The sequence below is a fragment of the Schistocerca nitens genome, chromosome 4 (assembly GCF_023898315.1).
Source record: "Schistocerca nitens isolate TAMUIC-IGC-003100 chromosome 4, iqSchNite1.1, whole genome shotgun sequence".
In the NCBI taxonomy this organism is placed as follows: domain Eukaryota; kingdom Metazoa; phylum Arthropoda; class Insecta; order Orthoptera; family Acrididae; genus Schistocerca; species Schistocerca nitens.
The window spans coordinates 869,403,373-869,425,084 of NC_064617.1; the positions used below are offsets into that span (position 1 = coordinate 869,403,373).

The window sequence follows — 21,712 nt, forward strand, 5'->3', positions numbered from 1 at the left end:
TTTCATGCTTTTGAAAAACATCGATTATGATGAAAGAAATTAAGTTATTAGTGCCTAACTGGAAATGGAAGTGACATAACATTTCAAAAACATGAAAATGAAAGTTTTCAAAATGACTGCATACACAAAATTCTGATTCCAAAGTACATTAATGTTAAACCAGGATACGGAAGTCACTGTACAAAGATTGTGAAGTTGAAAATAGAAGCAATATTGGTCAAATGCAGAAATAAAGCTGTTGCACAAGAAGAAAAAGACATTCTAAACAGATAACTTTTGGACATACGTTTAGAAATAGCCGACAGCGTGGACCCTAATACACTGAACATTATATGGAAGAAAGTTCATAACATAGTATGTAAGGTGTACCTTAAGATCTGTGGCACACACAGCAAGAAACTGAAAAAACCTGAAATCCAAACGATATCAGAGTAATAGGAAACAGTGGTAAAAACACACAGACTTTCTACAGTGGAGTAGAGAGCAACAAAGACATAGTAAAAAGTGAAAACAGTTAAACCATGAAACAAAGGTTTGAAGTATAATGAAAAAAGAAACCTGTTTGTGAACACATTAAAACAGTCATAGTGACTACAAAGAATGCAACAGACATCAGCAATCAGAAATCTGCTGTAAGTCACAAACTTGGCCTTTACAAATGTCTGCTTGTGTCTGTGTATGTGTGGATGGATATGTGTGTGTGTGTGTGTGTGTGTGTGTGTGTGTGTGTGTGTGTGTGCGCGCGAGTGTATACCTGTCCTTTTTTCCCCCTAAAGTAAGTCTTTCCGCTCCCGGGATTGGAATGACTCCTTACCCTCTCCCTTAAAACCCACATCCTTTCTTCTTTCCCTCTCCTTCCCTCTTTCCTGATGAGGCAACAGTTTGTTGCGAAAGCTTGAATTTCGTGTGTTTGTTTGTGTGTCTATCGACCTGCCAGCACTTTCGTTTGGTAAGTCACATCATCTGTGTTTTTAGATAAACTAAATAAACTCATAGAGAAGGAATTAGTTGGGTATGAAGATAATGGTAGACGCCATAAAATGATTCAAAACAATAGGCAATATAAACAAAAAACTTAGAGAAAATCAGGGAACAACCATAAAAGCAGATAAGCCACACAAGTCATTATGAAAGAAAGTGAACACATTGAAAAACCTTTTAAATTTTTACAGAAAACAATGTAGTACATCTGAACAAAGATCCAACAAAACAATTCCACAACAGAAGCAAGAACAGTTAAGGTCAACGCATTTGAGACACAGAATAGAAAAGAAATATATCACCGGGAGTTGGTTAGTTACGTAGTTTCATGTTCCATTTATCCTTTTGCTCATTAGACCTTGATGATGTTGAATGAATCATTTACATTCGCATCACAAATTAATTTGCACATGTGGTTGCATTTTGAACATTTCTAAGTGTCTACAAATGTTGTGAGTTAGAAAGACGTACCCATTATCTTTTAATAGAAATTCTTCTGTGGGAAAGGAGGAGTTGTCAAGGAGAAACTTTTTCAGTTTGTTTTCAAATTTATAGCAATCTACAAGATGATTGTGGGTGAGCACCACATATTATTCTTACAGCACGCTTTTGCACAAGGAAGATTTTCTTTCCTAAAGATGAATTACTCCAGAACATTATTCAATGACAATACGCAGAATACGTCAACTTACTGATTTGTCTCTACCCAAAATTTGCAATGATTCTAAGTGCTAATGCAGCCGAACTAAGTTGTTTAGGAGTTCCAAAATATGCAGTTTCCAATTTAAATTCGTATCAATATGGACATATAAAAAGTTTCAAGTTTCCACTCTATTTATTGTTTCATTGTTGTGTGTTACGCTTATATTTGGTGTAAAACTCCTAGATGCGCAGAAATGAATGTAGTCTTTTTTTTTAAATTGAGGGTGAGATCATTTGCAAAAAAATCAGTCAGTGATAACTTTTAAAAACATTGTTTACTATTTCTTCTGTTGCTGTATGTATGTATGTATGTATGTATGTATGGATTAATTACTAGTGTCATCTGCAAAGAGAACTAATTCTGCCTGTTGTATATTAGATGGAAGATTGTTTACGTATGTGAGGAACAATAGTGAATTTAAGATTGGGCCTTGGGGAACCCCATGCTTGATTTTTCCCCAGTCATAATTCGATCACCAGACTATATTGGCTGAAATACTACTTTAGACAGATTGCAGAAAATACCAACTGGCAAGCTATTATATTATTCAGTGCTTGTAAAATCTGGTGAGTGAACATGTAAATGCCATTCTCAGTAGATCAACCCTTTTGAAACCCAAACTGTGATTTGCTGATATTACTGTTGCTAAGGTTAACATCACCTTCTCAAAAATTTTGGAAATTGTCAACAGTTAAACAGGTGAGTAGTCATTGACATCTCTCTTATCACCTTTCTTAGAGAGAGATTTAACAATGGTACATTTCAGTCTATCTGGAAAAAAGCCTTGAGTTCGTGATGCATTACATATTTCAGATAAGACTGGGCTTATTATACAGGGTGGTCCACTGATCGTGATCAGGCCAAATATCTCACAAAATAAGCATCAAACGAAAAAACTACAAAGAACGAAACTTGCCTAGCTTGGAGAGGGAAACCAGATGGCGCTATGGTTGGCCCACTAGGTGGCGCTGCCATAGGTCAAACGGATATCGACTGCGTTTTTTTAAAAATAAGAACCCCCATTTTTTATAACATATTCGTGTAGTATGTAAAGAAATATGAATGTTTTAGTTGGACCACTTTTTTTGCTTTGTGATAGATGGCGCTGTAATATTCACAAACATATGGCTCACAATTTTAGACGAACAGTTGTTACTTGATAACAGGTAGGTTTTTTAAATTGAAATACAGAACGTAGGTACGTTTTAACATTTTATTTCAGTTGTTCCAATGTGATGCATGTACCTTTGTAAACTTATCATTTCTTAGAACGCATGCTGTTACAGCGTGATTACCTGTAAATACCACATTAATGCAATAAATGCTCAAAATGATGTCTGTCATCCTCAATGCATTTGGCAATTTGTGTAACGATATTCCTCTCAACAGCGAGTAGTTCGCATTCCGTAATGTTCGTATATGCATTGACAATGCGCTGACGCATGTTGTCAGGTGTTTTTGGTGGATCACGATAGCAAATATACTTCAACTTTCCCCACAGAAAGAAATCCATGGACGTCAGATCCCGTGAATGTGCAGGCCATGGTATGGTGCTTCAACGGCCAATCCATCTATCATAAAATATGCTATTCAATACCGCTTCAACCGCACGCGAGCTATGTGCCGGACATCCATAATGTTGGAAGTACATCGCCATTCTGTCATGCAGACAGTAGAACATTACGAAGCGAAATCAGCATACATTGCACCATTTAGATTGCCATCGATAAAATGGGGGCCAATTATCCTTCCTCCCATAATGCCGCACCATACATTAACCCACCAAGGCCGCTGATGTTCCACTTGTCGCAGCCATCGTGGATTTTCCATTGCCCAATAGTGCATATTATGCCGGTTTACGTTACCGCTGTTGGTGAATGATGCTTCGTCGCTAAATAGAATGCGTGCAAAAAAATCTGTCATTGTCCCGTAATATCTCTTGTGCCCAGTGGCAGAACTGTACACAACGTTCAAAGTCGTCGCCATGCAATTCCTGGTGCATAGAAATATGGTACGGGTGCAATCGATGTTGATGTAGCATTCTCAACACTGACATTTTTGAGATTCCCAATTCTCATGCAATTTGTCTGCTACTGATGTGCGGATTAGCTGCGACAGCAGCTGAAACACCTACTTGGGCATCATCATTTGTTGCAGGTCGTGGTTGACGTTTCACATGTGGCTGAACACTTCCTGTTTCCTTAAATAACATAACTATCCAGCGAACGGTCCAGACACTTGGATGGCATTGTCCAGGATACCGAGCAGCGTACATAGCACACGCTTGTTGAGCATTTTGATCACAATAGCCATACATCAACACGATAACGACCTTTTCTGCAATTGGTAAACAATCCATTTTAACACGGGTAATGTATCACGAAGCAAATACCGTCCGCACTGGCGGAATGTTATGTGATACCATGTACTTATTCATTTGTGACTATTACAGCGCCATATTTCGCAAAGCGAAAAAAGTGGTCCAACTAAAACATTCATATTTCTTTATGTACTACACGAATATGTAATAAACAATGAGGGTTCCTATTAAAAAAAACGCAGTTGGTATCCTTTTGACCTAAGGCAGCGCCATCTAGCAGGCCATCTTGTTTCCCCCTTCAAGCTAGACGAGTTTCGTTATTTGTAGTTTTTTCATTTGATGCTTATTTCGTGAGATATTTGGCCCGGTCACTATTAATGGACCACCCTGTATAGGGACAAATCTTGAGTACTGTATTGGAAACACAATCAGCTTTTATTTTTGGGAGAATTTATAATTTTCTTAAATTCAGGAGGAGAAGTTGGTGATACATTCATGTGATTGAATTTTGTGAGAGAACTTTTTTCACATACTGCTGTGATTTTTCTCATGAGCTTTTTGTCCCTTTGTTTTCTAATATGTTTAACAAATGATTATTAAACACATTTGCTACCTGTGACTCAACTTTTCTAGCCATTTCATTCAGTTCAGAAGTGACGTTATCCTGTTCTGTGGCTGGTTGTCATGTCTCCTGTTTCACTACGTCCCAGATAGCCTTATATGTGTGTCAGAATTACTGATTTCTGACATTATGTGCATTTTTCTTGATTTCTTAATAACCTTTCTAAGTAATTTTCGGTAATTTTTGCAGTGTGCAACTACTGCAGTAACCCTCAAGACCCCATATTAAGATACCAACCTAAAATACACTAGGATGGATGTCCAATGAGACAGTTATATCTCTTGACATCAAAAACATGTATTCCAATATCCCTGCTAAAGAAGTCATTGCAGCAATAAATAGCAATTTACTAAAGAAAAAAGTGTTCACAACCTGAAGTTATCGAACTTGTAGAGGTATTAGAACCAATTATCAACTACAATTTCTGTGCACAGTGACGATTATAAACAACCAGATGACTTCCCATATCTGGTACAATAGCAGACATCTTCATAAAGTACTTACAACAGAAAATATTCACTGGCTTATTCATCAGCCTTGATTACCTATCAGCATGCCCTGAAATGAGGGCCCTCCTACCCGAGATACTTCCCAGCCCTCCTAAAGTAAAGTTCCATCGCCCACCTAACCTCCACAACATCCTAGTCCATCCCTATGGCACTCCCAGCTCCAACCCCTTGCCACAAGGATCATATCCCTGTGGAAGACCCAGGTGCAAAACCTGCCCAATCCACCCACCCAGCACTTCCCATTCCAGTCCTATTACAGGTTTATCCTACACCATCAGGGGCCAGGCCACCTGTGAAAGCAGCCATGTCATTTACCAGCCCTGCTGCAATAATTGCACAGCTTTTTATACTGGTATGACTACCAACTACCTGTCTGTGAGGATGAACGACCACTGCCAAACTGTGGCCAAGAGCAAAGTAGACTACCCTGTGACACAACATGCAGCTGAACATGCCACAGTTGATTCCATTGGCTTCTTCACTATCTGAGCCATCTGGATCCTTACCTCCACCACAAGCTTTTCCGAACTGCACAGATGGGAGTTATCCTCAAAACACATTTTCCACTCTCTTTAAGTATGCTGGCTTCCACCTGCAGTAACATACTGCCCCCACACCCTCCACCCTACAGTTTCCACCCCCCTCTGTCCTATCATCTCCTCCCCTGTTTATTTGTAGCCCTCTGCCAACTCATCTGCCCGTCCTTCCCCGCTCCTCTCCTATTTTGGTCCTTTTTTTCCCTACCTCCTTCCTCCACAGTCTCCTGACGTTGCACCTGTTGGCAGTCCCAGCACACTCTACCAGGCAGAGTTCGTCTCTTTCCCCACTACTATCCCTTCCCCTTCCTGCCCCCTCCAGATTGCTGAAATGGGCATTTGTGTGTGCATGAAATGTGCCTCTTGGTGTGGGTCTCTCTTTAACTGATGAAGGCTGTGGTCAAAAGCTTTGTGTAAGTGTCTTTTAATTGTGCCTGTTTGCAACTTGATGTGTCTTCTTTGCAGTAAGTAGCTGTCTGTCTTTTTCTGCCTTGTTGATCAATAATTTAGTTAATTTAGTGGTCAGTAACGGTAAAATAAATTTTATAATTGACAATATAAATAATGTAATCCACAAAAAATGTAGAACCTCTGTATACAAACTCTTTGTGGAACCATACTGTCATTGTATCTTTGTAACTTATTTTCATTATGAAAACAGGCAGTGTAAGTGATGATTTTGTGTGTGTGTGTGTGTATATATATATATATATATATATATATATATATATATATATCTAAAAAGAAAGATGATGAGACTTACCAAACAAAAGCGCTGGCAGGTCGATAGACACACAATCAAACACAAATATACACACAAAATTCAAGCTTTCGCAACAAACTGTTGCCTCATCAGGAAAGAGGGAAGGAGAGGGAAAGACGAAAGGATGTGGGTTTTAAGGGAGAGGGTAAGGAGTCATTCCAATCCCGGGAGCGGAAAGACTTACCTTCGGGGGAAAAAAGGACAGGTATACACTCGCACACACACACATATCCATCCACACATACAGACACAAGCAGACATATTTAAAGACCACGTGGAATGTTTCCCTCTGTTATATTCATATATATATATATATATATATATATATATATATATATATATATATATATATAAAACAAAGATGATATGACTTACCAAATGAAAGTGCTGGCAGGTCGACAGACACACAAATGAACACAAACATACACACAAAATTCAAGCTTTCGCAACAAACTGTTGCCTCATCAGGAAAGAGGGAAGGAGAGGGAAAGACGAAAGGATGTGGGTTTTAAGGGAGAAGGTAAGGAGTCATTCCAATCCCGGGAGCGGAAAGACTTACCTTAGGGGGAAAACAGGACGGGTATACACTCGCGCGCGCACACACACACACACACACACACACACACACACACACACACACACACACACATATCCATCCACACATATACAGACACAAGCAGACATATTTGTCTTTAAATATGTCTGCTTGTGTCTGTATATGTGTGGATGGATATGTGTGTGTGTGCGAGTGTATACCCGTCCTTTTTTCCCCCTAAGGTAAGTCTTTCCGCTCCCGGGATTGGAATGACTCCTTACCTTCTCCCTTAAAACCCACATCCTTTCGTCTTTCCCTCTCCTTCCCTCTTTCCTGATGAGGCAACAGTTTGTTGCGAAAGCTTGAATTTTGTGTGTATGTTTGTGTTCATTTGTGTGTCTGTCGACCTGCCAGCACTTTCATTTGGTAAGTCACATCATCTTTGTTTTTAGATATATTTTTCCTACGTGGAATGTTTCCCTCTATTATAAACATATATATATTCTGTGTAATGGAGGAGGCACAATACTTGTAAGCAAACAGAAAAAAACTATTTCTAACATTGTCATATAAAAATCACCCCAAGAGTTACTTTGTCCCATTTTTCGATTGTAGTGTAACCTTAAAAAGAGAACTACAGTGCAAGAGAGGCAGAAACTCACACCTGCAAAATCCGCAAAAAATATTTTTGTAAAAAAGTGCACTTGAAAATGAGAATAAATTTTCAAAATGTATTGTGCTAAACATGAAAAAGTACATACCTGGTGCAGCTTTTCGTTATTTAAAGTATGAATGACACAGTTACAGGCTTTCCAAAAACATCATTTACTGATGTGATGAATGAAATTAAGATCGTAACGTACGGGCATCTGTCACATCTGTTTGGTTTCAGTTATATTGATGATTTGTTTCTGTGTGTTACTTATGTTACTTTCAGCCACAAATAAGTAATAATTCAAAAGTCACTAATGATAAGTGCAAAATTTTTGTGGAAGAGTGATACCACGTAGCACTTGGTAGAATTTTTTGTTACTTTTGAGATGTATGTATTGTCAAAATTTCTCGAAAAACTGCCTTTCATTCTTTCTCAAAGAGAAAGCCACCAAGAGGGATATTACCAGACATTTGTATCTCTTACACTGAAGAGCTTTGATACTCTATTTTCAGATATTCAGTGTGTTGTGTGTGAGCATTCCAGCAGTCCCTGATTATAACCTGTGGATAGTTAAACATGGTTCACACCCACAAACTTGCAAACTGCAACAACATTGCCATGACAATGTTTACAGCAGAATCGGAAACTGTGCAACATTTTTTTAATTAATTAAAACAGTTGGCCCTTAGAAGATTTAATATCTGCAAACTACATTCGGAGTTTGAAGACAACAATGATTTGACATGTTTATTGTTTAGAAAACAAGTAGTAAGTTATGTTTTGTTCATGATAATGATCCTAGCAAACTGCCACTGTAAGATAATTCAACTATGTCACATAACTCCATATAATTACAGATGAACCACATATACAAGACCAGTTTAAATTTGAAGACCAAGGAGTGCAGTGGAAGTTGAAGCAAGCAGTATCAGTAGAAATAACAGCAGAAATTAGACAGTGATTCTGTAAAATGACCTTGAATATAAATGTTTTAATATAAATTTTTACTGTTAGGAGTGTTAATAGAACGAACTATATTTTGTGATGAGGCAGTGAATAGGGTCATTAATTGTGCATTGTAGTCAACTTTTGTTTTAATTTTGTTCCTGTTTCAGGCAAATTATAAAGAAAAGGAAAGATTTCGAGTACAAACTGATGAGGAGAACCAAATGCAAAGAAGATTTTCTTCGATACATACAATATGAAATGGATGTAATGAAACTGGTCAAAATTCGGAAAGAGGTAATGCTTGTTTCTGCATTGTATTAAATCATTAGTACACTCACTTGATGCTTTAGGAGGATGCTCATTTATTCGCACTAACTTCTAACAGTTGTAAACAAAACAACTCGTAGAGCGATTGCAGAGGTTCAGCACAAGATGTTAGTGATAACAATCAGAATAGTTATTCCTTTTCAGGGAGCTAATGATGTTTGCTGGTGGAGTGTGCAAAGCCTGTTGAGGTAAATGTAATAGATTTGTTTTTAATGTTCCATTCTTTATCCCTATGTTTTGAAATATTGTTAGGCTGAATTCATTGGATTTAGAGGCTAATGCATTGAATTGACCTCATCTGTCTGGCTGCTCTTGATATTATTTGACTTGAATATTATTTGCCTTACATATTTTTGTGTGTGTGCACTGAGTCTTACGCAGTATGAATACTTTTAATGACGCTGCTGAAGATAGGCATAATGCTTAACACTAGTTCAGTGAGACAGAGCTTCAGTCTGTAGTATTATATAAAAAATGCTCTTCATTTAGCCAAGCTTGGTTGCTGACACTATCATATTAGATGCAGTTAATGGTTACAAACTACTATATTTTGATGCTTATCTGTGAGACTTTTGTGTGTCCACATCACCTAATCAATAGCAAATATAATACAGATTTTGCCAGAAGTGAGGTAAGAACATCAAGGAAAGGCAGACAAGCACTGTAAATGTACACAGACTGAGAAACACACATTAGGAAATATGTTAGATAAAACTTGCACTTAGCATAAAAGACTTTGAACACAAAACCCATTATACAGAACTGTTACACTGAAGTGACAAAAATCATGGGATAGCCATATGCGTGAATACAGATATAAATAGACATTGCTTTCGTTTGTACTAAGGCGATTCAGGTGGAAAGGTATCAGACGTGATTGTGGCCACTCAATGCGAATTAAGACTTTGAAAACAGAATGGTAGTTGGAGCTAGACACAGGGGACATACCATTATAAAAATTGTTAGAGAATTCAATAGTCTGAGATCCACAGTGTAAAGTGTGTGGCGAGAATACCAGTTAGTTGTCAGTACTAACAGACAAGCAACACTGCATGAAATAGCCACAGGAATCAATGTGGGACAGGTGACAAACATATTAGTTATGACAGTGTGGTGAAATTTGATATTAATAGACTATGGGACCATACATCTGATGAGAGTGCCTTTGCTAACAGCACAACACCACCTGCAGTGCCTCTCCTGGTCACGTCACCATATAGGTTGGACCCTAGATGACTGGAAAACTGTGGCCTATTCAGATGAGTCCCAATTTCAGTTGGTAAGAGCTACTCTGAGACCATTTGCATCCATTCATGGACTTCATATTCCCAAATAATGATATAATTTTTATGGATGACGATGCGCCATGTCACTGGGCCACAATTGTTTGTGATTCATTAGAAGAACCTTTTGTAGAATTTGTGCAAATGATTTGGTCACCCAGATCCCTAATATGAATCCCATCAAACATTTATGGGACACGATCGAGAGGTCAGTTAGTGCACAAAATCCTGCACCGGCAACACTGTCACAGTTATGGATGGCTATAGAGGCAGCATATCTCAGTATTTCTGCAGGGGACTTCAAATGACTTGTTGAGCTGCTGCACTACACTGGGCAAAAGGAGGTCTCAGTGTAGAATCAGATATTGGTCAACTTATTTGCACTAATTGTAGACCTGTTGATCATAAACTTCAAAACACAAATTAATATGGAATGTATACAAGTCTCATAATATGTTACAAACCTTCTACACTGAATGTGCCTTTGTGACCATATCCATAAATCAGGAGTTCCCATACTTTCCTTTTGACGGAAGGAAGGCTTTGAGAATACTTGTACTTTGACAGAACCCTTTTTTTCTTTTAAAGGTTAATAAAATTTTAAAGAATGAGGAAAAACTTCTTTTCAGTGATTACTCCAATTTTAAATCGTAACTAATAACACAGAAATCGTAATAAAATTTTTGAAAAATAATCAGTAGTATCAAAATCTAAGTGATAAAAACCGTGCTATTAGTAGTTTCTTGCAGAGCACTTATTCATTTTTCGCAGAACACAGTTCGGGAAATTGTGCCTTATATTATAAAATTAAAAAATAGGGACCATCTTCAGAACAAGCTGTCCTCAACCCAAAAGTTCATTTGAATACTGCAGTATTTTAGTATGCACGGTCCCTTTGTAGGTGGTGGTGTTGCTTTTCTCAATTGATTCTACATATATAAAGTTGTAACTCAAGAGGAATCCTTACTCAGTGACATTGCAAACATCAGAAACTGTACTCTCTTTAGACTGATACAAAACTCTTTAACTGAATTACATTTGAAAAGAAATTAATGAATACATCGTCCTTTCTGCTAGTAACAAAACTATCTCATATTTTCAGAGCATACTAATACACAAATTGTATACTGCACATTTCTGTTTTTCATACATTGTCTTGTTTTTTTTTTTTCCATTAATTTGTCATTTTGTGTAGATCCCATCACGAAAGAGGAGCTTCACGGATGAGGAAAAGATAAAGGCATATATTAACATATGCTAAAGAGGAACATAAAATTTGTAGGAAGTATGCCGCTTAAGCTACTACTTCACCATTTAGTTAGTTTATGAACCAGCTATGCAGTCTCTTACCACCGAGGGAAAGATAAGACGCAGTCAACGTTGGAAAGTGTTATACTGACACGAATTACATCAATGACTACTGTCTGCCAGCAGCAGCAGACAGCTTGCTGGCCAATAATGCTTGTGAGGCTACCCTATCAGTTGCAGCTATGAACATAGTGGTCTTAAGTGTGTAATGTACTGCTTTATGTCAGGTGCAGATAGGCACCACAGCAGCAAAATACTAGATGTGGCACTAAAAATAGCTACTCTCAACCCATGCATGGCTCTCCATTTGTGCCATAAAATCAAAAATCAATGGCATCCCTGTAACACTGACAGAGCAGGACAAAATAGCACTGCATAAGATTTGAATGTGGCATTATCCCGTGATGATGACTAATTGCTACAGTGGCTGAAACATTGGTACACACACACACACACACACACACACACACACACACACACACAGGCTGTCCAATAGACTGTACTTTTTGTTCCTTTTTTGTTTATCGCTGACCAGTAATAGGCACACATGCCCATCATCATTGGCATCTGCATTATGGAAGACTAAAAGTCTTTCAAAATACATTAATCTCTAATGTCTAGTGAGTCATGAGTTATGTGACTACTATTTTCCCTGTATCATAATTTAACTGGCATTACATATTTTGTGTTTCATAGTGCTGTGTGGTTATAATTAAACTGAAGGTGTTTAGAGTGCAGGAGTGCGGGCTGTATGTATTGCAGGACACAGACATTGTAGTTATGTTCATTAATTGGTGCCTTTACGGAATATGCTGGGGAAAAAAATAGTTCTACTTTCTCCCACCAGGTGAAAGTATGGCACTGCAAGCAATCAGAATGTGATGTGGGTGCAGAAAAAGGAGAGGCACAATCGCACACGTGATAACAGTGGTTCGGGCACTTTTATTAAGGTGTGGTCACAAGTTACAACACGGGTCCAATACGGTCTCCCTACTCAGCAACATGCTACACCCGTAACACTGCGTGGTCGACAGTTGCTCGCAGCATATCCGGTGTAATCAGTGCGATATGTCATCGTATGCTATCCTTCAGACCAGGAAGAGCCCGGATACATCCATGATTGACATGATCTTCCAAATGTTCCCGTACCCAGAACTCGTGTGAATCTAGGTTGGGAATCTGGAAGGCCACACATTTTGAAATTGCGTAGAGATGATGTGCTTGTTACCAAAGGTTTCTCGAAGCAAATCTTTCACCTGGTGAGAGGCATGTGGTGTCAGCCAATATTGGATGAAAATAGTGGTGTGGTCACAGTTGCATTTTTGCAAAGCTGTAATTGTGTTGTACACCTAACATGCCCATGAGGTGTCATCTCCTCGAAGAAAAACGGGCCCAGAATGAAGAGGCTTGTCAAATCGTACTACACCACACAGTCATGTAAGCTGAGTGCAGTGGATGTTCCTGCAGAACATGTGGTTTAGTAATACCTCATATGTGACAATTTTGTGTATTCACGGCACTGTGCAGAGTAAAATGTGCCTCATCTGTCTGAAGAGTATTCACTGGCCACATCATTCATTTCCATGTGTGCAAAAAAAAAAAAAAAACTAAGGGTAAGGTCACGGCATTGTAGCCTATCTTGGGACTTCATGTGGTGCCCATCCTGAATCTTGTGTAAAACGCATGGCAAAATCTTTTGAACTGTTGACCAGGAGAGAGAGAATTCCCATTACGCACCTTGAGCACTGGCTGCAGAATTTGAAGCATGTGCTGCATTGCTGGCTGTAGCTACAGAAAATTCATAAACAGCTGCCATGGGAATGGGTTGCCTATGTATCCCTGCTGCACCACTTAATTATCAGTTTCTTCAAATTTCTTAATCATATTTTTTCCCATTTATTGAAAGGTGTTTCTGTCAGTCCTATTCACGTAGTGCAGTGTTGCTATTGGTGCTGGTATGATAAAAAAAACCTTGTCAGCTGTGCACGTTCTTTCTTCTCAGTAGCCATCGTGTTTCATATCGAAAACTTCCAACCTTCTTAGTCCTTTACACCAACAGCCACTTCACAAAAGAAATCGTGTGCCACCAAGCAACTAACAGCATATTGACATCAAAGCAAGAAAAATTTTTTTCAGCATACTCTGTGAACACACCAATTAATGAATGTATCTATGATGATTCAGCATGCTGTGATGCAAACAGCCCACACTGTAGCACTTTGAATGCCATCAGTTTAATTACAACCACTTGGTGTATTCCAAAGATGTTTGCCGACATCATTCTTTAAAATAAAAAATTTAATTAATTATACAAAACTGGTAATTAGCATATAAATTAGGATGTTGTGTAGTTGGCAATTGAGATGTGCTTAACATCCAAAGATTATGATGAATTTGTTTGTATCATAGATTACAAAATTTCAGTTCTAATTTGTATTAGCTATGTTAACAGAATGTGTTTCAGCACTTCAAATTTACAAGAATATTGCTGAATATTTTGATTGAAAATTTTATTTTTTTGGTAGGTTTGGTCATTCAAAATAATATGAGGATATTTTGTCACATAAGTGAAAAGTTGTATTTCTTTTAAAATGGATGGCTTTTTTAGCAGAGTGTAGGATTGACAAACATTTTTGTTGCTGGCTGTGTATTTAAGTTCTTGGAGGTGTGAATTAAATGAAGACATGTACTTGCAGTGAGATTTAGACATTCTCTGAATCTTGTTTTGAAATTTTTTCCTCACTGTCCTACATATATTTTCTCACAGCCATTGTAGAAGCCTGTACTTAATACATGAACATGTGATGTTATATGCTAATGAAATAATTGCAAAGAAATTGCAGATTTCAAGCCCTGTAACTGCTCATGAACTGAGCTGCTTGTAATTTCAAACTACATACATTGTCACAACAGTAATTGTATTGGAAGTGTTACAGTGTAATGCCGCTGATCATAAATTTCAGCAACAAAATGAAATTTGATGAGAGGTGATGTTATCACCTGAATAAAAAATTTAATTAATTATACAAAACTTGTAAGTAGCATATAAATTAGGATGTTGTGTAGTTGGCAGTTGAGATGTGCTTGTAGAAACTAAATCAATATTTGGTAGCAAATTTATTTAATTCAATTAATGATTTTGATAATTATTACTGACATCAGAGTGATCTAAAAAAGGACATGCATACTTACGAGTAAGGGCATTCTGGTAAGTTAAAACAGTAGAAGCATTGATTCACATGACCTGAGAAGCATCTGACAAATTACATACCTGTCTCCTTGAAGTTAATAAAGAAAGTAAATAAAAATTTTAGCCATGATTGGCACCTTCACAGGATATAAAAACATAATACTGTGATGAACACTTATGACTGCTGATGTAAAGTCACCATTAGCACGCTGTGCACTTCCAGCTGCAATATTAATAACTGTAGGAGCCTGACTGCTAGGTGCCCCTGACTGGAATCAGGGTTCTGTGTTAAAGGTTAAGAAAATTTGCAAGTTTTTGGAGCCCATTGTTCCTTCTCGCAGAAGTGTTGAAGGGGAAGGACCAGCATGAAGAAAAAGGACTGGCAAGGTTTAGGAAATGGGGAGAACTTGGAAAAGTTCCCCAGAACCGCAGGTTAGTGGGGAAGTAGATCATGTTCGAATTTTGTGTATTGGTAGTGTGCACCCTTTGTCTGTGTCCATTAATCTTGACTTATAACATAGTGGTAGTCATACCAATATAAAAGGCCAGATAGTGTTTCTGTAAAAGTTGGTACATGATGTGTGTTGTTTCACAGGTAGCTCTCACTTTGATAGTGTGTGTTTTGCCAGTTGCAGGGCTGATATAGGTGGTGGTAGGAGGGTGCATAGGGTAAGTCTTACAATGGGGATGGTCACAGTGGTAGGGACTAAAGGATAGAGAAATAATTTCAGCTGCAGCATAGGGTCTGACTAGGATATTGCGGAGATTTGGGGGTCGCCAAAATGAGGCGGGGAGGGGGGGGGGGGATGAAATACTGTTCTAGGTGCAATGGGCAAAATGTCGGGCAGAGTGGACCCCATTTTAGTGCAAGATTTAAGGAAGTTATAACCTTGTTGAAATGTTCATTCTGCCAGACATTTTTGCCACCACACATAGAATAACATTTAGTCAACCCCCTCCCCCCCCCCCCTGCAATATTGTGGTCAGACCTATGCTGCTTTGGCAACCATTTCCCTATCCTACGCTACTGTATGGCCCATACTCCTGTGACAATATCTGCGATAAGATTTATTGTATTCACCCTCCTACTACCTCCTATATCAGCCCTGTAACTGGCAAAACATATACTATTAAAGGGAGAGCTAACTGTGAAATGACAAATCATTTACCAGCTGTTATGTAAACACTGTTTGGCCTTTTGCATTGGCATGAAAACCATCAAGGTATTTGTCAAGATGGATGTAGACACAGGTTGTACACTGGCAACACAGTTGTGGAGCATGCTCTACAACATGATAGTCGTGACCTCGGTGCCTGTTTCATTGAACCGCACATGCCACATCTGGATTCTTCCCCCAGACACTAGCTTCTCAGAACTCTGCAGGTGGGAACTGGCATTGCATGTCCTCGGTTCTCACCACCTACATGGCCTTAATTTATGTTAATTTCTCCAGTCTCAGTATTTCTTCTCAGTAAGCATTCTGTTCTTAACTCCCTTTTAGTGTTCTATATCTTTCATTTTCTGAACTGTCAATTTTTGTCTTCTTCACCTCTACCATACACAATACTCTTAGTTTACTGCTCTTATTAACTCCTGCACAACATTTTGCCAGTAATCCCTATCTTGCCTATTGCCCGACCTTCCACGTCTATGCTCTCTAGTTTTCAAATCCTGCTCAGGCAGTCCCCAATAATTAGTCTCCTTCTCATCCTGTCCTGTACCGGGGTCCTGGATGACTTTTTCAAACTCTTACTATTTCCTAAAGCTTGTCAGTCCTTCCTCTTCATCCCTCTGTCTTCCCCTTCAATGATTTTGCCAAAAGGAGCACTGGCTGCAAAAAGCTTACAAATTTCTTTAACCTTGACATGTGTGTTTTCTCTTGCTGCTGCTTGGCAGAGTATACTCTTTATCTGTCCAGTTACATTGTAAAGCCACAGGTAGGCTGCTTAAGATTATACACAAGATAAAATAGGAGTTAAAACTGTAATAAAAATACAGCTGAAATAGAAAATGGAGTTTGCAGTAAATAGTTACAATCACAAATTCCATCTCTCAAATAGGTCTACCTTGTACATAGCATAGTATGAAATTAGTTGAAAACAGCATATTGAGACAAGCAAAAAGGCGCAGTGAGCTTGTGAAAACGGAGCCAAAAAGACAAGAAAACACTGGAGGAGAGAGGACGTGCAGATCCATAAATAAGATGTGAGTAGCGTGGGACCAGGGACAGAAATCAAAACTTAAATTTATCACTGAAGTAGAGAAAAAAAATATTATCTGTTTGGACCAGATAATCATGAAAACAAATAAGACATGTTTGTCATTTATAGAAAACCTATGTGCATGGATGATGATGATGATGATAATAATGTCAAATCCTGTCATCCTATGCACTATAGAACAATTTTTCTTGTACTTCTATGAAACACCAGTTTATTGGCTTGCCATCAGACAGCCAAGAAATTCATGGAGAGTTAGACATATTGAAACAAATACCTGTAGTAAATGGACACAGAGCTTTGTCATGTGACCTTACAATAACATAAAACAACAGAAACACTCTGGAACACGAGGCAACAAAAAACAAGAAAAATTATGCCTTTGTAACATATTAAGGAAAAGTTTCTTAAGAGCTAGTGAAACAATTTAAGAACACAACTGTGTGATATTGTTTTCAAATAAATAGTACTCTGAAACTCAGCTGAGACACAATGTAAGTAACAAACATAATAAATGCTCAAATTCACGCATCTACAAAATGATAAGTTTCTTGTGGTGGCCATTTTTGCAGCAGCTGTATATTTTAAGCTACTGCAATTTATCTTCAAAATACATTGTGATAGTTGGGATTAATTTTGGACACACATTTAGAAATTGAAATACACATTACATTAAGGGAATAGAAACGTCTGCAGAACAGACAGTATTTGTGCAAAACCTCACTGAACCAAGCATACTATAACCAAAATCAATAACATTAGAGTTGTGCATATTGTACTGAAAGGCTGCCTGCTGAACCTTCTGGAGGAATTGGAGATCCACGGGTACAAGAAACACCACCCCACTAAAATTCTGAATGAACAAAGTGAAGTCTCACTGAATGCCTATTTTTAACCGTATGATGGGCTGCTGTTTTTTCATATCATGGTTTGCTGACCATATCTGTTTGGTTTCTGTCCCTGGTCCCATTCCACCTACATCTTACTCGTGGGTAGCAGCCTTTCTCTTTTAGGTCTTTTGTGTATTTTTGGCTCTGTTTTTGTGCTAGTGGCTTCTTTCATGTCTTGGTGTAGTTTGTTCAGTGACTTTCATAATGTACATTGTACGTCATAATAGACACCTACTTGAGAGCAGGAGGTATTTGCAGTTCTCACTAATATCTTACTTTGTACCCAATTTTATTTTAATTACATTTTAACTCCTCCTATTTTGGAATATATAGAATCTTACATCCTATCTCTGGCTTTGTAACATACACTTGCAATCGCCGTTGGAAGGGCAATTTGCTGACATCACGGGTTACAAGTATTCGTCATGGTATTATCTTGTTTTTATATCCTGTGGACGTGCCAGTCATGGCTAAAATTTTCAGACAGGTATGTTATTTGTCTGTTGCTTCCCAGGTCATGCAAATCAACTCTAATAATTACACTGTTGTAGTTTATCATAATACTCTTGCTCGCGATATGCGCATTGTTTTATTAGATGAGTCTGGTGACGACTGTAATGTTCAACACCATAACTGAATCAAGTAAAAAAATGCAAAGACAATGTTACTTTTTACAAAAATGAAAAGACAATGTTACTTTTTACAAAAATGAAATTTATCTGGTTTTTAAATGTGGAACGTGGTGCTGCAGAAGAAAGTTGATGAGTTGGGTAAATTGAATAACTAATTATGAATGGTTTAATTAGGAATAAAAGCTGTTTATGGCACAACTTCACTGAAAGTAGTAGTAGATTTTGAGGGTGCATCCTTAGGAATAGAGGACTAGTTATTTTGGTTATGGAGAGGAGTGTGGGGGGAGCAAAAATTGTAGAGGGAGATCAAGGCTTGAACACAGTTTGATTCAAATGGGCACAATGTGTAGAGATTACACAGGTGTGTAAAGACTGACGTAGTATAGACTAGTGTGGAGAGCTCCGTCAAACCAGTCTGCTGAATGATGAGAGCAACAACATGTCACTTAAGTGGTTTGACGCTCATGAGAAGTTGTTATCAGAAACAGGAGAAATATTTTCTAAATCCATTTTATGAAATAGTCTTCAGAATGCCCAGTGTGGCCTTAGTATTAATTTAAATTGTTTTGAGAGTTTTGTATTGAGATATCGATACAATCAACTGGGTATAGGCTAAAGTAATTAGTGCTAAACTTGCTACTATTAATTCTTTTCCAGACCCTGGGTATCAACCAGAACAACATTGACTACTTAGTGGCTCGTCGCATAGATAATGTATTTAAGGGAGCACTCCACAGATTTGGTGATGATATTAGACTATGGCTTTCATACATTAAATTTTGCAAAAGAGTGGTAAGTATAACTGGCAGTTTATCATAGATAGTTTCTTTTTCCTTCCCCAGAATTTAAAACCGTATAGTGCATTGTAATATTTTGAAGAGATATTTTTATAGCTAACATTCCTCAATCCACTGATTACAACACCCAGAGACTTGTAAGCTGAACCACTAAAATGCTTTTGAATTTTGATACAGTGGTTGAATGCTCATTTTCTCAGATTTGTGTATATGATGTATATTCATACTGCTTTATTACATCGATACTTAGCAAAATACTGTTAACTGAACGACAGAGGGCTCTTCTTCCATTCTACCACATATTTCAGTTCCTATGGTGCAAAGGAAAACTGCTTTAAATGCTTCTGTAAAAGGACATTTCAGCTAATCCCACCCTTGCAATCCCTGTGGAACTGTAGCATAGGAGGAAATAGTTTATTCCTATCACCTCCCTTGATATTAGTTCTCTATATGTTGTAAGTAGACTTTCACAGGTTAGTTGGCTTCCATTTTCTAGCGTCAGATTTTTCAGCATTTCTGTGACACTCTCCCTTAGGTGAAACCAACCTGCCACCATCTACGCCCTTCTTTGTTTACATCTAATACCCCCTGTTGGACCTTTTTGATAGGAGTTCCACATGTTCAAACAGAATTTGTAGCATGGGCCCCATGAGTATTTTGTAAACTGTCTTGTTTGTAGACTGACTACATTTTCCCAGTACCCTACGGATGAACTGAAGTCTTTCTCTCGGTCTGTCTGCTTTACCTGTAATTGTGCCTATGTGATAATTCCATTTCATATCCTCACAAATTGCTACACCCAGGTATTTGTATAGGTTGACTGACTGAGATCCATTAAAATTGTAGCATAGGATGCAGTTTGTTTGCCTGAGAGATTTGTTGCATATTTGAAATTAAATGTTAATGTGATTGTATTGTTTATGAGAAAGTTCTGTAATAATTGGTTCTGGATTAATTTCTAATACAAAATTATGACAAGTTTATGTGGAATTTTATGTAAACTGGCACAGTTACAGTGACAACAGAACACTAAAATTCTATCACCCAATGGTCTGTGATGCACACTAATGTTACTAAATATTCCAAAGGAAGTTGATGGAGAGCTGCCTAAGTTGAAATCAGCCAGGGCAACAAAAAGTAAAAAATAATTAAAAATGCACATCCAAGGAAGGGCTGGTGGAGGACTTGCATAATTCTTTATAATATCATAATATTTTAAATACTTGTCAGAGAATAATCATAGTTGTCCCATACCCCCTTTTTTTTTTTTTTTTTTTAAAGAGAGGGGAGGGGGAGGGAGGGAGAGGTTACTCACTGCCCATTTAGGTGGGAAGAAAACCACTCCGACGTTTATTTCTGAAATCAATAATTTTTCCCCTTTGTTCTGAAAACGTTTTTGCTCATAGCCCATTTTTTTGGTTGGTGATTTGATGGTGCCCATCTTATGTTAAATGTTTGAAAAAGGGCACAGTTTCAAAATTAAAAGATATTAACAATATTGGTGTATTGCTTAAAGTTTGATTAACAAAAGTATACCATGTAAAACTTAATGTATTATTATTAATGAGAGGGCTGAGAGGTGACATCAGTTTTTTGATGTTTCATGCTATATTTGTCCTCGCCAACCTTAAACCGCAATGTTTGACTACTGACAGTCTCTTTTCTTTGTTACTAAATTGGTGATCATGCCAAATCCTCTTTTGGCTAATTATGCAGAAATTGCAATGAAAAACTTCTTTGTACACCTCATAAAGCTGTATATAACACTTGAATTTGGCTTTCCTATCAAAATCAGTCGGTTTAATTTTCAGTTTTAACTTTAATTTTGTTAACATTTGTCTCAACTTCACCTACAGTTAAACTTACGTTTGTGGGTGTGAGAAGGATTCTAATACCCAATCAGAATTATCTTGTTTAAGATGCCCACTAGGCTCTCTGTGGTGGTTTGCCATAGGAAGAATGAACGCGGGACATACGCAAACTGATGGGCCCGATGGCTTAATGTGAATCGTTTTGTTGTTTCTCAGATGTGGCGACAGTTTATAGAGACCAAAACTGTCTTCTGAAGATCAGGGCGGGTCACACGTGTTACTTGGCTTTAAGGGCACAACGGTACCATCTTAGTACTGCTTGGCAGCTGGTATCTTAGCCTCGCAGCATCCACTGGACGTAATGTATAGAGGTAAATAGTGTACAGACGGCTATGGCAGAATGGCTTTTATTGTCTGAGGCCTGCAGTATGCGTACCTCTGATGCATCTTCACAGAAGGGAATGTCTATAGAGTTGAGTCCTTCACATACCACTTGGACAGTCGAACTGTGAGCCAATGTTGTTTTCACGGATGAGTCTTGATTTGGTCTGGAGAGAGATTCTCGGCGGATTCGCAGCTGGAGGGAACATGGAACACTATTTCGGGACCCAAAAACTGTGTAAAGAGACCGGTTTCAAGGCAGATTGCTAATGGTGTGAGCAGGGATTATGTTGATCATTTG

General features: G+C 38.0%; 1 protein-coding gene across 1 annotated transcript in view; it reads left to right on the forward strand.

Moving 5' to 3' along the window:
* The window catches only part of LOC126253348 (U3 small nucleolar RNA-associated protein 6 homolog), a 130,004-nt gene that overhangs the window by 25,993 nt on the left and 82,299 nt on the right, over positions 1-21,712 (forward strand). Inside the window, exons 2-3 of the mRNA XM_049954618.1 lie at positions 8,740-8,866; positions 19,080-19,214. Of these exons, the coding sequence (XP_049810575.1) occupies positions 8,740-8,866; positions 19,080-19,214 (262 nt within the window). The remainder of the gene's footprint in view (positions 1-8,739; positions 8,867-19,079; positions 19,215-21,712) is intronic.